General features: G+C 43.5%; 1 protein-coding gene across 6 annotated transcripts in view; it reads left to right on the forward strand.

Annotated features, from left to right (window-relative positions):
• pde4a (phosphodiesterase 4A, cAMP-specific) overlaps positions 1-10,199 on the forward strand; it is a 58,158-nt gene extending 47,959 nt beyond the window's left edge. For all 6 annotated transcript variants that reach the window (XM_042086496.1, XM_042086497.1, XM_042086495.1 and 3 more), the window contains 9 exons: positions 1,316-1,409; positions 1,685-1,863; positions 2,387-2,485; positions 3,106-3,270; positions 5,978-6,077; positions 6,781-6,935; positions 7,303-7,425; positions 7,787-7,969; positions 8,184-10,199. In XM_042086496.1, the coding sequence (XP_041942430.1) occupies positions 1,316-1,409; positions 1,685-1,863; positions 2,387-2,485; positions 3,106-3,270; positions 5,978-6,077; positions 6,781-6,935; positions 7,303-7,425; positions 7,787-7,969; positions 8,184-8,768 (1,683 nt within the window). In that variant the 3' untranslated portion in view covers positions 8,769-10,199. The remainder of the gene's footprint in view (positions 1-1,315; positions 1,410-1,684; positions 1,864-2,386; positions 2,486-3,105; positions 3,271-5,977; positions 6,078-6,780; positions 6,936-7,302; positions 7,426-7,786; positions 7,970-8,183) is intronic.
• The last annotated feature ends 3,600 nt before the right edge of the window (positions 10,200-13,799 follow it).

The raw sequence follows: 13,799 nt of genomic DNA on the forward strand, positions 1-13,799 counted from the left end.
CAGATTGTGTGAGTCACCGCATTGCCACTACCACTACCGTCTGACTGTTGCTCACATTAGTTGTGGACCAACAATTGGCACGGTCCTGCTCCGTGTTTACTTGGACGCCATGTTTCCAGGCAACCGCCATGCTGTCCTCTATATTTAGGGGCGTGCAGATGAAATATGAATGTCCTGATGGCTCTGACTTTGTCACCAGTTCTGCCAACAAATCGTGGCTTCATGCTTGATTGTGCAACTTACTGTATGCATGGTCGTGCTTCCGAGAGGAGGAGAGAACAACGAAGGGGGGAAATGACAGATTATTTAGGAGGCCAAGGAATGATAGGGGGGGGGGGGGGGTAAAAAAAGGATGTGGAGAGGGTGAGAGAGAAAGAGAGAGAGACAGAGAGACAGAAACAAGGAGAGAAAGAAAGACGAGAAGGGAGGACGGACACAAGACAGAGATGGATTACAGATGAAATGACGAGAGAGAGAGAGAAGGGACAGAGACAAGGGAAAGAAGGATGGATGGATGGATGGATGGATGGACTGAGAGAGGGTTGACCTTGGGAAAGGTCGATGGCAGACACCTGCTTACTCCGGGCTGAGTGTCACCCAGCCAGTCACCTCTCTCTCCCGTCATGCTGCAGGGAGGACTGGGAGGAGGCAGTTGCTAGGGAAACCTCACTGTTACCATGGAGATGATAATGTGTGAAGGATCAGTCAGTAGGACAGATGAATTGGCCAGAATGCTCTGAGTGTATACTGCCTGTGTCTGCATGTGTTTTTGGAAGAGTGTGTGTGTTGATGCTTGTGTTTTGATGCAGGGACCACAGTTCATTGAAATTGTGTGTGTGTGTGTGTGTGTGTGTGTGTGTGTGTGTGTGTGTGTGTGTGTGTGGAGGGAAATCTGAATATCTATTAGCAGACAGGGATGATAATTTCTTTCAAATTATTCTTCCGTTTCTGTCTTGCATTGTAATGATTTATCTGCAGCCACATGCACGGCTTCACAGCAATATAACACAATACTACACATGCACGGCTTCACAGCAATATAACACAATACTACACATGCACGGCTTCACAGCAATATAACACAATACTACACATGCACGGCTTCACAGCAATATAACACAATACTACACAACCAGTGAAATAAACCTCATGATTAGTTCAAGCTATACAATGTCTACAGAGTATGTAAGGGACATTTTATGATGTCATTCAACACAAAAGATACAAAAGCCTGAAGACCATCCATAGTAACACGATGCACATGTCTCTGTGTCTGTCTGTCTGTCTGTCTCTCTCTTGTGTGTCTCCTGCCCAGTTTAAGAGGATGTTAAATAGGGAGCTCTCCCACCTGTCGGAGATGAGTCGCTCTGGGAACCAGGTGTCTGAGTACATCTCCACCACTTTCCTGGGTGAGTCTACTCCCCTGACCTCCGTCTGCATGGCAGGACATCAGCGGTCACTCAGACACCATCACATAGCCACAGCTGTCTCCTCATGTCTCTGTTGACCTTGGCTCCTGTGCCTCTGTGTGTGTGTGTGTGTGTGTGTGTGTGTGTGTGTGTTTGTGTGCATTTGTGTGTGTGTGTGTGTGTGTTTGTGTGCATTTGTGTGTGTTTTTCTGTGCCTCTGTGTGTATGTATGTGTTGGTTTGTGCATCTGCGTGTGTGTGTGTGTGACCCCACAGACAAACAGAATGATGTGGAGATCCCATCGCCCACCTTGTCGGAGCGGGAGAAGCCCATGTGCCGCATCAGTGGTGTGAAGAAGCTCACACACAGCACCAGCCTGACCAGCTCCAGCCTGACCGACGCCACCATGCCCCGCTTCGGAGTCAAGACTGAGCACGAGGAGTCACTGGCCAGGGTACACACATACATACACACACACACACACACACACACACACACACACACTTACCTACACACTCACACACACTTGCACACACAGATATGTACCTGTACAATACAACACAAAAGTTTTTGATAAAACACACAAACACACACACACACACACACACACACACAGGCACTTACCTGCACACTCACACACCCCTGCATACACAGATGTGTGCCTGTACAAGAAAACACAAAGCTTTTGATAAACACACACACACACACACACACACACACACACACACACACACACACACACACACACACTTACCTGCACACTCACACACCCCTGCACACACAGATATGTACCTGTACGAGAAAACACAAAAGCTTTTTATAAAACACACCACACACACACGTCCATGTACCTACACAGATCACAATTAAATGTGTGCATGCGTATATGCATACAAGCTGAGCTGGCATGGGTGAAAGTAAAGTAGCCAAGAGCATGTTTTGCAGTTTGAATAATGCATGTGTGCTGTGCTACACAGGAGCTGGATGACTTGAACAAGTGGGGCCTTAATATCTTCCATGTGGCGGAGTACTCCAACAACAGACCACTCAGTTGCATCCTGTACGCCATTTTCCAGGTGTGTACCAGGCGCCCATCTCTAACCTAATGCACTTTCATGGTTCTCGTTTAGTGTCATGCCGGAACACACATCTGGTCTGATTGTCTATGCAACACAAAGTGAAGGAGGCAGCAGAGGCAGCAGTATGTCATAGTCGTTTTCATTTCACCATAGAATGCCCTTTTTCATCCTTCCAATAACCAAACATATGCATTATTTGTGTGAGACTTTGTCATGTTTAGTTGGCACCTTCCAGTGTTCACAGGACTTATTACAGTACACATATTTTCTTGAGCATGCCTTCCTTTATGATTTATATAGAGTATGGGCAGGATATTTGGTAAGGTTGCTGACCAGGGTCCTGAAAATCTAGGTAATACCTAAACCTGTAACAGGTCAGATGTCCCAAACTTGGTTTGTAAATCAGTAAATAAATTACCTCTCATGTTGAGTAATAAGTGAAGTCAGATAAATTGGGCCACTTTTTGGCATGAAAATTCCAATACCTCCAACCTTGTCTGGCCCATTATAGCAGATGGCCCTTTACCTGACCTTCCTATATAACATATCTGTCATTTAAGCATTAGGTACAAAGTGGGACCGGACCACTGACCTTGTTCTTGTTGGTTGTGCTAAAGGAGCGGGATTTGTTCAAGACGTTTCGGATCCCCATGGACACGTTTGTGACCTACGTGATGACCCTGGAGGACCACTACCATGCCAACGTGGCCTACCACAACAGCCTGCATGCCGCCGATGTCACGCAGTCCACACATGTGCTGCTCTCCACCCCTGCCCTGGACGTGAGTCTCGCCTCCCAGGATCTCTCTCAGCAAGTCCACATGTTTGGATATTTGTGATGATTGCTTAGAATCTGGAGGCATCCCACTGAAATAGTGACCTTGAAAGATATAGAATACAAATGCATACAAGCCTATACCCATGGATTTGGGTTGGTGGTAGTAGTGGTTAAGTTCACCTGTAAAGGTTATAGTGGATTTTAGGCTCATCCTGAAATTTCACCCGAAAGCCGAATATCCCTAACTTTTTGTGGGTAGTGTATGAATGTAAATGTTTACAGTGTTAATGACATTTGAACCTTCTAAACCAATCCAACCCACTCCTGAATGGAGGAATCAAAAGAGGGCAAGGAGGCTAAAACTACACAGCAGGCAGATAGGGATGGACCTTAGAGGTAAATCATTTACATTTACATTGAGCAGATGCTTCTATCCAAAGCGACTTACATATGTCATTTATATTACAAGGGCCACTGTCCCTAGAACAACTCGGGGTTAAGTGCCTTGCACAAGGGCACAACGGTGGAAGTCGGGAATTGAACCCACAACTTTTCAGGCTACTACATGCTAGCCCAGCTCCTTAATGTGACGACCTCTAAAATTTTGAATGCGCATGTAAAACAGTTCAATGTTTACAAACATTAAATTTCACCCAAAAGCCAGATATCCCTAACTTTTTGTGAGTATTTAGGCCACATTTCACCACGGTTCTCTGCAGATGTACATATCTTTATGTCTTTATATGTCTGACTATGCAAAACTAGTCAGACGGAGTCTCACACAGGGTGTACACAGCAGTCCTGCATGTTATGAACACAATGCAGGTTTCAACTGATTATTGAATATACAGTATCTCACAAAAGTGAGTACACCCCTCACATTTCTGCAAATATTTTATTATCTCATTTCACGGGACAACACTGAAGAAATGACACTTTGATACAATGTAAAGTAGTGAGTGTACAGCTTGTATAACAATGTAAATTTGCTGTCCCCTCAAAATAACTCGACACACAGCCATTAATGTATAAACCACTGGCAACAAAAATGAGTAGACACCTAAGTGAAAATGTCCAAATTGTGCCCAAAGTGTCAATATTTTGTGTGGCCCCCATTATTTTCCAGCACTGCCTTAACTCTCTTGGGCAAGGAGTTCACCAGAGCTTCACAGGTTGCCACTGGAATCCTCTTCCACTCCTCCATGATGACATCACGGAGCTGGTGGATGTTCGAGACCTTGCGTTCCTCCACCTTCCGTTTGAGGATGCCCCACAGATGCACAATAGGCTTTAGGTCTGGAGACATTTAGCCAGTCCATCACCTTTACCCTCATCTTCTTTAGCAAGGCAGTGGTCGTCTTGGAGGTGTGTTTGGGGTTGTTATCATGTTGGTATACTGCCCTGCGGACCAGTTTCCAAGGAGAGGGCATCATGCTCTGCTTCAGTATGTCACAGTACATGTTGGCATTCATGGTTCCCTCAATGAACTGTAGCTCCCCAGTGCCGGCAGCAGTCATGCAGCCCCAGACCATGACACTCCCAACACCATGCTTGACTGTAGGCAAGACACACTTGTCTTTGTACTCCTCAGCTGGATGCTGCCACATACGCTTGACACCATATACGTTTATTTTGGTCTTATCAGACCACAGGGCATCCAGTAATCCATGTCCTTAGTCTGATTGTCTTCAGCAAACTGTTTGTGGGCTTTCTTGTGCATCATCTTTAGAAGAGGCTTCCTTCTGTACTATCTGGTATGGGCAGAGTATGGGCAGGATATTTGGTAAGGTTGCTGACCAGGGTCCTGAAAATCTAGGTAATACCTAAACCTGTAACAGGTCAGATGTCCCAAACTTGGTTTGTAAATCAGTAAATAAATTACCTCTCATGTTGAGTGATGAGTGAAGTCAGATAAATCGGGCCACTTTTTGGCATGAAAATTCCAATATCTCCAACCTTGTCTGGCCCATTATAGCAGATGGCCCTTTACCTGACCTTCCTATATAACATATCTGTCATTTAAGCATTAGGTACAAAGTGGGACCGGACCACTGACCTTGTTCTTGTTGGTTGTGCTAAAGGAGCGGGATTTGTTCAAGACGATTGGGACAACAGTCATGCAGACCAATTTGATGCTGCGTGCGGCGTATGGTCTGAGCACTCACAGGCTGACCCCCCCCACCCCTTCAACCTCTGCAGCAATGCCAGCAGCACTGATACGCCTATTTGGCAAAGACAACCTCTGGATATGACGCTGAGCATGTGCACTCAACTTTGGTTGACCATGGCGAGGCCTGTTCTGAGTGGAACCTGTCCTGTTAAACCGCTGTATGGTCTTGGCCGCCATGCTGCAGCTCAGTTTAAGGGTGTTGGCAATCTTTTTATAGCCTAGGCCATCTTTATGTAGAGCAACAATTATTTTTTTTCAGATACTCAGGAAGTTTCAGTGACCAGTATGAGAGAGTGTGGGAGCGATAACACCAAATGTAACACACGCGAGAGAGTTATTTTGAGGGGATAGTAAATTTACACTGTTATATAAACTGTACACTGACTACTTTACATTGTAGCAAAGTGGAATTTCTTCATGAGTTGACCCATGAAAAGATATAACAAAATATTTACAAAAATGTGAGGGGTGTACTCAATTTTGTGAGATACTGTATACCCGTCACTCTATGAAAACAACTGAATGTTGACTCTTCCATTAGGCTGTGTTCACTGACCTTGAAATTCTGGCAGCGTTGTTCGCTGCTGCCATTCATGATGTGGACCATCCTGGAGTCTCCAACCAGTTCCTCATTAATACTAGTAAGTGTCGTTCTTACACATCCCCCCCCCCCCCCCCCCCCCAGGCCCAAGACACCAACACACAACCAGGTCCTTATCAATACCGGTAAGTATTGTTCTTGCACACATTTCCCCTCCACGCCCAAGACACCCACACAAAGACCTGCACACACACAACCAGTTTCTCGTTAATACCACTAAGGCTGACACTCCAACTTTGTACTCTGGTTAAACAGTTTAAAGCAACACCAAAGAACTTTTCTTCTGTTGCACGCACGCTATTTGTTTATCCAGCAACAGCTTTGCAAATAACGATGTCCATAGACAAGGTAGAATATGTTGCATGATTTTATGAAAGTATTATGTATTGCGACATCATGTAAGTCAAATGTGTAGTTTCTTATGTCTCATTCCATCGAACTACAAGCCCGCTACCCGATCTGGCAAACTTACATAGTGCGGTTATAGCCGATAGAGGGCCGCGAAGCGAATGCAGAAGTGCCGTTCACCCTGTTACGAGTTGATGAACCATGGAAACAATTTTGGAAACATTATTTTAAGGTACAAAAAACTCTTTGGTGTTGCTTTAACAAAAACACATGACGATGATTACCATCAAAACTGTGTTAATGATAGTAGCCATGCAGTAGTAACAATCACCGCTTGAGACTCACACATGTTAACATTAGTTCTGCGTTTCTGACCTGGTTCCGCTCTGTTCCAGACTCAGAGCTGGCGCTGATGTACAACGATGAGTCAGTCCTGGAGAACCATCACCTGGCCGTGGGCTTCAAGCTCCTACACGAGGAGAACTGCGACATCTTCCAGAGTCTGAGCAAGAGGCAACGGCAGAGCCTCCGCAAGCTCGTCATTGACATGGTGAGACCCTCAACACCCTCGAACATTGTATTACACCCAGATATTGCTATTATTAAGGGCATTTTGACCCTTCTTCCAGATAGTACAGTGTCCAAATCAATGTCCAAATATGTCCAATATCCAAAAGAGCTATACTGTACATTGTCCACCATCAGTATGTGTGGATTTCCTGGTTACTGACCCCGTGACCTTGGTGTTGTTCACACCTTGCTCTACTGGTTGAGCTACAGGAACCCCTCTCATTTCTCCCATGTATTAAACACTAGCATAAGACTTTGCTTACCAACAGTTGTTGTCACTAGTATAAGCTGCCTAATGTGAGGGAACGGTCGTCTGAGGTAACGTTACGTTATCTTTTTTTGTGAAGGTGTTGGCGACGGACATGTCCAAACACATGAGCTTGTTGGCCGACTTGAAGACGATGGTGGAGACAAAGAAAGTGACAAGCTCTGGAGTGCTGCTGCTGGACCACTACACTGATCGCATCCAGGTAGGCACAGGCATCTAAGGCACCCTTTGATGTGAAATATAAACAAATGGAATCATTTGAAATGCTTTGGAATTGAAATATATAAACAAATACACCTGGGCTAAAACAGGAAAAAAAGAAGAGCAAATATTGTGGAAATACCCTACAAGAAAACACTCTTTATACTTCATGCTGCTTTTCACATTACATGTTTCCTTGATCATTTCAAGCATTTGTAATTTTTTGACAACAAAAGTAACTGAAGTTAGCCGTTGTTTACAAAATTACCTGAGTAATTTCTCATACAGTATATCAAGGTCAATGTGTGTGTGTGTGTGTGTATGTGTGTGGTCTGTTTGTCTTAATGTGTGTACATTCTTAGGTGTTGAGGAACATGGTGCACTGCGCTGACCTGAGTAACCCCACCAAGCCTCTGGCTGTGTACCGCCAGTGGACAGAGCGCATCATGGAGGAGTTCTTCAGGCAGGGGGACAAGGAGCGAGAGAGGGGCATGGAGATCAGCCCAATGTGTGACAAACACACCGCCTCAGTGGAGAAGAGTCAGGTACACTCACACACACACACACACACACACACAGAATCACAGAAACTTTCACACAGACACACATTAACACTTAGATGTCCTCATAGATGCGCATTCTCTCTCACACACACACACACACACACACACACACACACACACACACACACACACACACACACACACACACACACAGACACACTCCCAATGTTATTTGTAACATATCTAATCTCTGCAGGTGGGCTTCATCGACTACATCGTCCACCCCCTGTGGGAGACGTGGGGTGACCTGGTGCACCCAGATGCCCAGGACATGCTGGACACACTGGAGGACAACAGGGACTGGTACCAGAGCACCATCCCCCAGAGCCCGTCACCGCCGGCCGACCACCCGCACAACCAGCTGGACGCCTGCGTGGACAAGTTCCAGTTCGAGCTGACGCTGGAGGACTCCAGCGAGGGCGGCGGTGGAGGTGGGATGGAGGCAGGTGAGCAGGAGGCGGAGCAGGGAGACGAGCCCAGCCAGAACCACGTGGACCGCAGAGAGGCCTGCTGCTACAGGGAGGAAGAAGAGGAGGAGGAGGAGGAGGAAGGAGAGGAGAAAGGAGGGAGAAAGGGTGTGGAGGAGGAGGAGAAGATGGAGGAGGGTGAGGAAGAGGAGGAGGAAGAGGAGGGTGCACGGGGGGAGCGTGTCGGTCAACCTGGCCGGCGACGGCTGCAGGTCCAGTCGGTGGTGGTGGAGGAGGATGAGGGCAGCCCCGTGGAGCCGCCCGAGGATGACGAGGCGGCAGAGGAGTCGTCCTCGCCCGCCGACGACACATGAGTTCCGCCCAGTCCCCAGCGCGCCGCCGCCGGGGATTGTGGGATATCGGACATCCTATGGGAATATTCTTGTTCAGTACCCCTCCCCTAACCCCCCCCCCCCCCCCCATTTCTGAGGCACCTGCTGGCAATGTGTGGCCGAGCCAGAGACAAGTAGGACTTACGTAACAACTCAATAAGACATTCAATGTTATTTTTTGAAAAAGGGAACACAAACAATACAGATTGATGCGTAAATAACACAGCCACTGTAGAACTGAAGGGGAAAACTGGGAGTGTTGTCAAACATGGGTTTGAGATTTAGAGTGGAGAGAGAGGAACTTAGGGAGCCATTTGTTGTAGGGCTATTGGAGATAGTGTAGCACCCTGGATCCATCACACACACACACACACACACACACACACACACACAGCCAGACACCTAGTAAGATAAATATCAAATATCACAACATGCATAAGAATATATGCACGCATATATGTATGTGTGTGTGATGAGCTGTAATGGGGATTTAGACTGAAGGTGTATCTTTTTGGAATAAGCCATCTCTATATGGAATAACTAAATGGTGAGTATCAAGTCTGTGTTTGTCAACATTTTACAGTAGAACTCTGTCCTCCTCAGAACTACCTATGATAAACGACCCTGAGGGACTTATTTTTCCATTTCTGTCGGAAAGAATCCGTCAGGACGCTGGTTCCTGTGAGCGAGCTAGCAGGTCGCGCAAGGCGACGAGGACAGGATGTTGTTGTTGTTGTTGTCGTTGTCGTCAGGGGGGATCTCGGTCTCAGAGACTGGACTGCCATTCCCTTCCTGTCTACCCTTTACCAGGAGTGCTACCGGAGCAAGATGGCTGCGTGCCTTTCTGAACCAGCAGCTCCCCAAACTGGAGCTGTCACGAAGCAATGCATCGTGGGACAGGAGTGTCAGCTTTTGTCTTCATTTTTTGATTGTCACTTGCTTTAAAGGAAGAAAATAATAATAATACAATATTAACTGATCTCAGATTTTTGTTTGTCAAACATTGACATTGGCATTTTTTGAATGTTGTAAGTCTTCCTTTTACTGCTTTTGTGTTCCTCATCACCATCATTAGCATCAAGGAGAATTTAATTTTGTTGTGTGTGTGTGTGTGTGTCATATAAAAAATGATAGTCACTTTCTGAGGATAAGCCATGTGATGCTTTTTAACATATGTTTCGCCTAAATTCTACTTACAATATTGTAGTCCTGCCAAATAATGCGGAAGCAACAGAGTAATGTCAAGAGCAGCACAGTTTCACACCCCGCCTCTCACCCGCAAACCACCCATCACATACTGTATGTAACGCTCGGTCTTGCCCAAACGTTCTCAGTCATGTCTTGCCAAACGGACTGGTTGGAAGCCAGATCAAGCAGAGGAGCTTTCCATATGGTCAGCGAAAGACAACAAAAGAGAGAAATAGAGAAAGAGAGAGAGCTGACTGAGTATAGAGACAATTTGAATAAGTTATGAGGGATATATAGGGAAGCCACTCACCACCATTGTTCCGTTTGATGCTTATTTTGCCTTAATGTCAATAGCAGGGTTCCTGCCTGCCACTATGTAGATTTCTAAGATACTCTATCCCAGTATACTTACTGTAGGTCACGTCTGTATGCCTCACTGTCTATAAGTGTCTGTTTACATTGTACTTTCATTAGCATATGGAAGTGTTTGCAGATGTGGTTGGAGTTTGATCTCTCTGGTACAGTGACGTAGCTGAGGTAAAATCTGCATAAATGGACTGTGTTGAGTTGAATAGTGTTGCCTAAAAAATCTCTTAAACTTGTGGACTGACAATGGAATTAGAATAACTGTTGATGTGCAATTGGATGTTTGAGGCCCAGGGTTCTAGCTGTTTTGTCTTGTGCGAGCATACCCTTTGATAAAAACTGTGAGAAAGCACTTAAAGAAATGGGCAAGAGGCACGTGTGCGTTGGGAGGTGTCTTACCTTCACCGTGACTGGACGTCTCAGTGTGGACAAAGCTTGCGCGTCTTCAAAGCAATCTAAGACACAAAGAGTCCCACATCACTTGGCATGAGAAACATGAGATCCGACGTTTGAAATGAGGAACGGAAGTTTGAGGTGCTGTTTAAAATCAGAGGGTCTCAATGGCAACTGTGCTGTTACACGAGCGCTAGAGGTCACTGCTTGTGTCGATAAGGGACATTGTCATATGCGTGTCATACCTTAGAGACGGTTTCTTTGTCGTGTGGCTTTTTGTTCTTGTTGTGTGCTCTTAAAAGCAAAGAAGTATGCTATTTGCCATTTTAACACGATACTGTAGCAATCGTTTCTTAATAAGAAATTATTCAATTAATTAACTTGCTGCCATTCTTTTTTGAATATAAACACACTAAATACCACAAGTGTTTTCTTTGAACAGTTTGTGTACAGTTTTTATTTTTGTATGATTCTGGTTGATGGTTTTGAAATTGAATAATTATAACAACATACAGTATAATATAAATATTAGCATTATCACTGCTTGTTTTGTATATATTGTAATGTTGGATTGTAAATTTGAAATCTCCTGAGGAACCAATCAGCCTCATTTTAGTTGTACTGAGATGTAGTTCCAAATTACAAAATCATCCTCCTCATCCTCACTCTCTCTATCTCTCTCTCTCTCTCTCTCTCTCTCTCTCTCTCTCCTAGTACTCTACTGAAGTTCTTGCTATCTTTATTTATGTACTATATATTTGAATTGTATGAATTGAGATGGTCAAATCATTGTTTAAATAACAAATATTTCTGTATGCGCACTTTAATTTTTGATTGGTCGTGCGGTAGACTTTGTGGGGAAAGTTTGATTGGGGTTTGTGTGAGTGCATTCGTCCATGCGTGCATGTGCATATATAAGAGAGAGCGCGTGTATGTGTGTGTGTGTGTGTAAGCATCACTATTGCACAAGGGAGAAACTGAGCGTGCTAGCAGGAACCACAGAGCCTGGTTTCAAATCTGTACATTGCACCCTTACTCTGGGAGGAATAGATGACTACTTTGATGTGGGGAAGAAATGTATGATTGTGATGTCTCCCGTAAGATTGTGTTTCAAGACAGATTAGAGTATGCATAAATAGGAGGGATTCAAGGTGTGTTTTCCCCCTTTTTTGTTGAGTTAGATTTTCTTTACACTTTATTCCTTTTTAGAACAATTCTCTGGGCTTAAACCGATGTGTTTCTTGTTCACACATTATGAAAATAATAAAAATGGAAAAGACCATAAAATGATTGTAATATTTGTAAAAAAATATTGCTGTAATGCGTAAATGTGTTCAAGTTATTTTATATTATATTATTTTTATGAGAGGTTTTCTTTTGAGAGAACTGAGGTGTCATTTTGTGAATAAAATGCATTTAATAAGCAAACTGCTATATATATATATATATATATATATATATATATATATATATATATATATATATATATATATATATATATATATACACACACATCAGTATATTTTTCTTTTATTTTACTGTTCAGTACTGTAAAGTGTGTCAAACCTACAAATAAAGGAGGATTTTTTGAATAAAAAAATATATTGCCGTTATTTGTACATTTTTGAGAGCTACAGATTACTTTTGCATGAGGACAACAAAATGTTTGTGATGCATGATTGTTTAAAGAAGGAGTAGGACATGACATGAGACAATATTAGCTTTCTCACAGTTTAATGAAGCAACTTGCTATATAATTATCTGTCAAGCCAATTTTGCATTTTGCATGTTAGGCGGTTTTCGGAATGATGGCTCTTCAGTATTCACTGGTGCTTTGTGCTTTTTCCATGGGGCAACAATTGTGCCAATAATGGTTTCTGAACATTTGTTTTTGAAACACAAGGGCACAGTTTTTCTTCATGGAACTGGATAGCAAGTAGCATATGTCATTTCCTGTTTTGTTTTTTTTGGCAATAGGGCTGATGCACATATTTACAGTGTGACTAAATCTCAAGACAGTTTATAATAGCAATTTAAATTGTCATTCTTACATGATGTAAAATAGCCTGCAACTATTGAACTTAGGCCTACCTTGTGTAAGGTTTAAGGCAGCTCTGTTATCATCTTTAAACAAGGGTTCTTTCTAAAATAGGCTATTAAATGGGCTAATTGAAATAAATGTGGTTCAATTTGGTATCCTGAACAGTGCAAAGCAGCAGGTTTTGCGTGTGTGTGTGTGTGAGTGAGAGAGAGAGAGAGGCTAGGCCTATGCTTGGGGATATTTTTTTTGCAGGCCCAATTGGAAGTTTTCTGAAATATGATGTGTGAATATGCAAATGAGTAGTTTTCTAGCCTAATGAGCTAATTTGCATACATTTCAAGTACAGAAATCTTAACACTAGATCAAAGTCAGGTTCAAATTCTTTTTTTTCTTTTTCATTTTGGTGACATATTAGAGTGAAATGCAATGCTTAAAACCCATGCAGCCTAGGCCTATATGTTTCCAGAACTTTTATTTACTGTCCATACTATAAGTTACAAAAAATATATGAACAACCTCCTCTATAAAAAATCCTCCAGCATACATGGGTTTCCCGTTTACAACAAAACTAGATGCGCGCGCAGCCGTGGGGCAGAAAAGGCTTGGTGGCCGTCCACAACGAGTCGGCTGAGGTAGCCCTAAGCTACAATCGGATTTTTTTGTATAGGCTACCCCTGTTGTCTCAATGATAATAACATCTCATTTCAGACTATATTTCAAAGTTTGCCGTTCATTTGCATTATTAATATAACATCGTATTTTGTCATTTTTGGCTAAGATATGCATTCCATTATAGGCTATATTTAACATTCTCTAACTGTCGTTATTTCGAATTGGTGCAGTTTTCAGCACAAAAAATCATTTTATTCTTTTCATGGAGAGCATTGCTATGCTGTTCTATGCTGCTTTCTGCCTCTTAGTTGCGCACGCATGTTTTCGTGAAGTTGCATAGAAACAAAGATACTCTTTGATAGAAATGTAGGAGTAATAACTGAAACGGAATAACTGGAAACGTTAGTGTTTGT

Source organism: Alosa sapidissima, chromosome 3, assembly GCF_018492685.1.
Source record: "Alosa sapidissima isolate fAloSap1 chromosome 3, fAloSap1.pri, whole genome shotgun sequence".
In the NCBI taxonomy this organism is placed as follows: Eukaryota; Metazoa; Chordata; class Actinopteri; order Clupeiformes; family Clupeidae; genus Alosa; species Alosa sapidissima.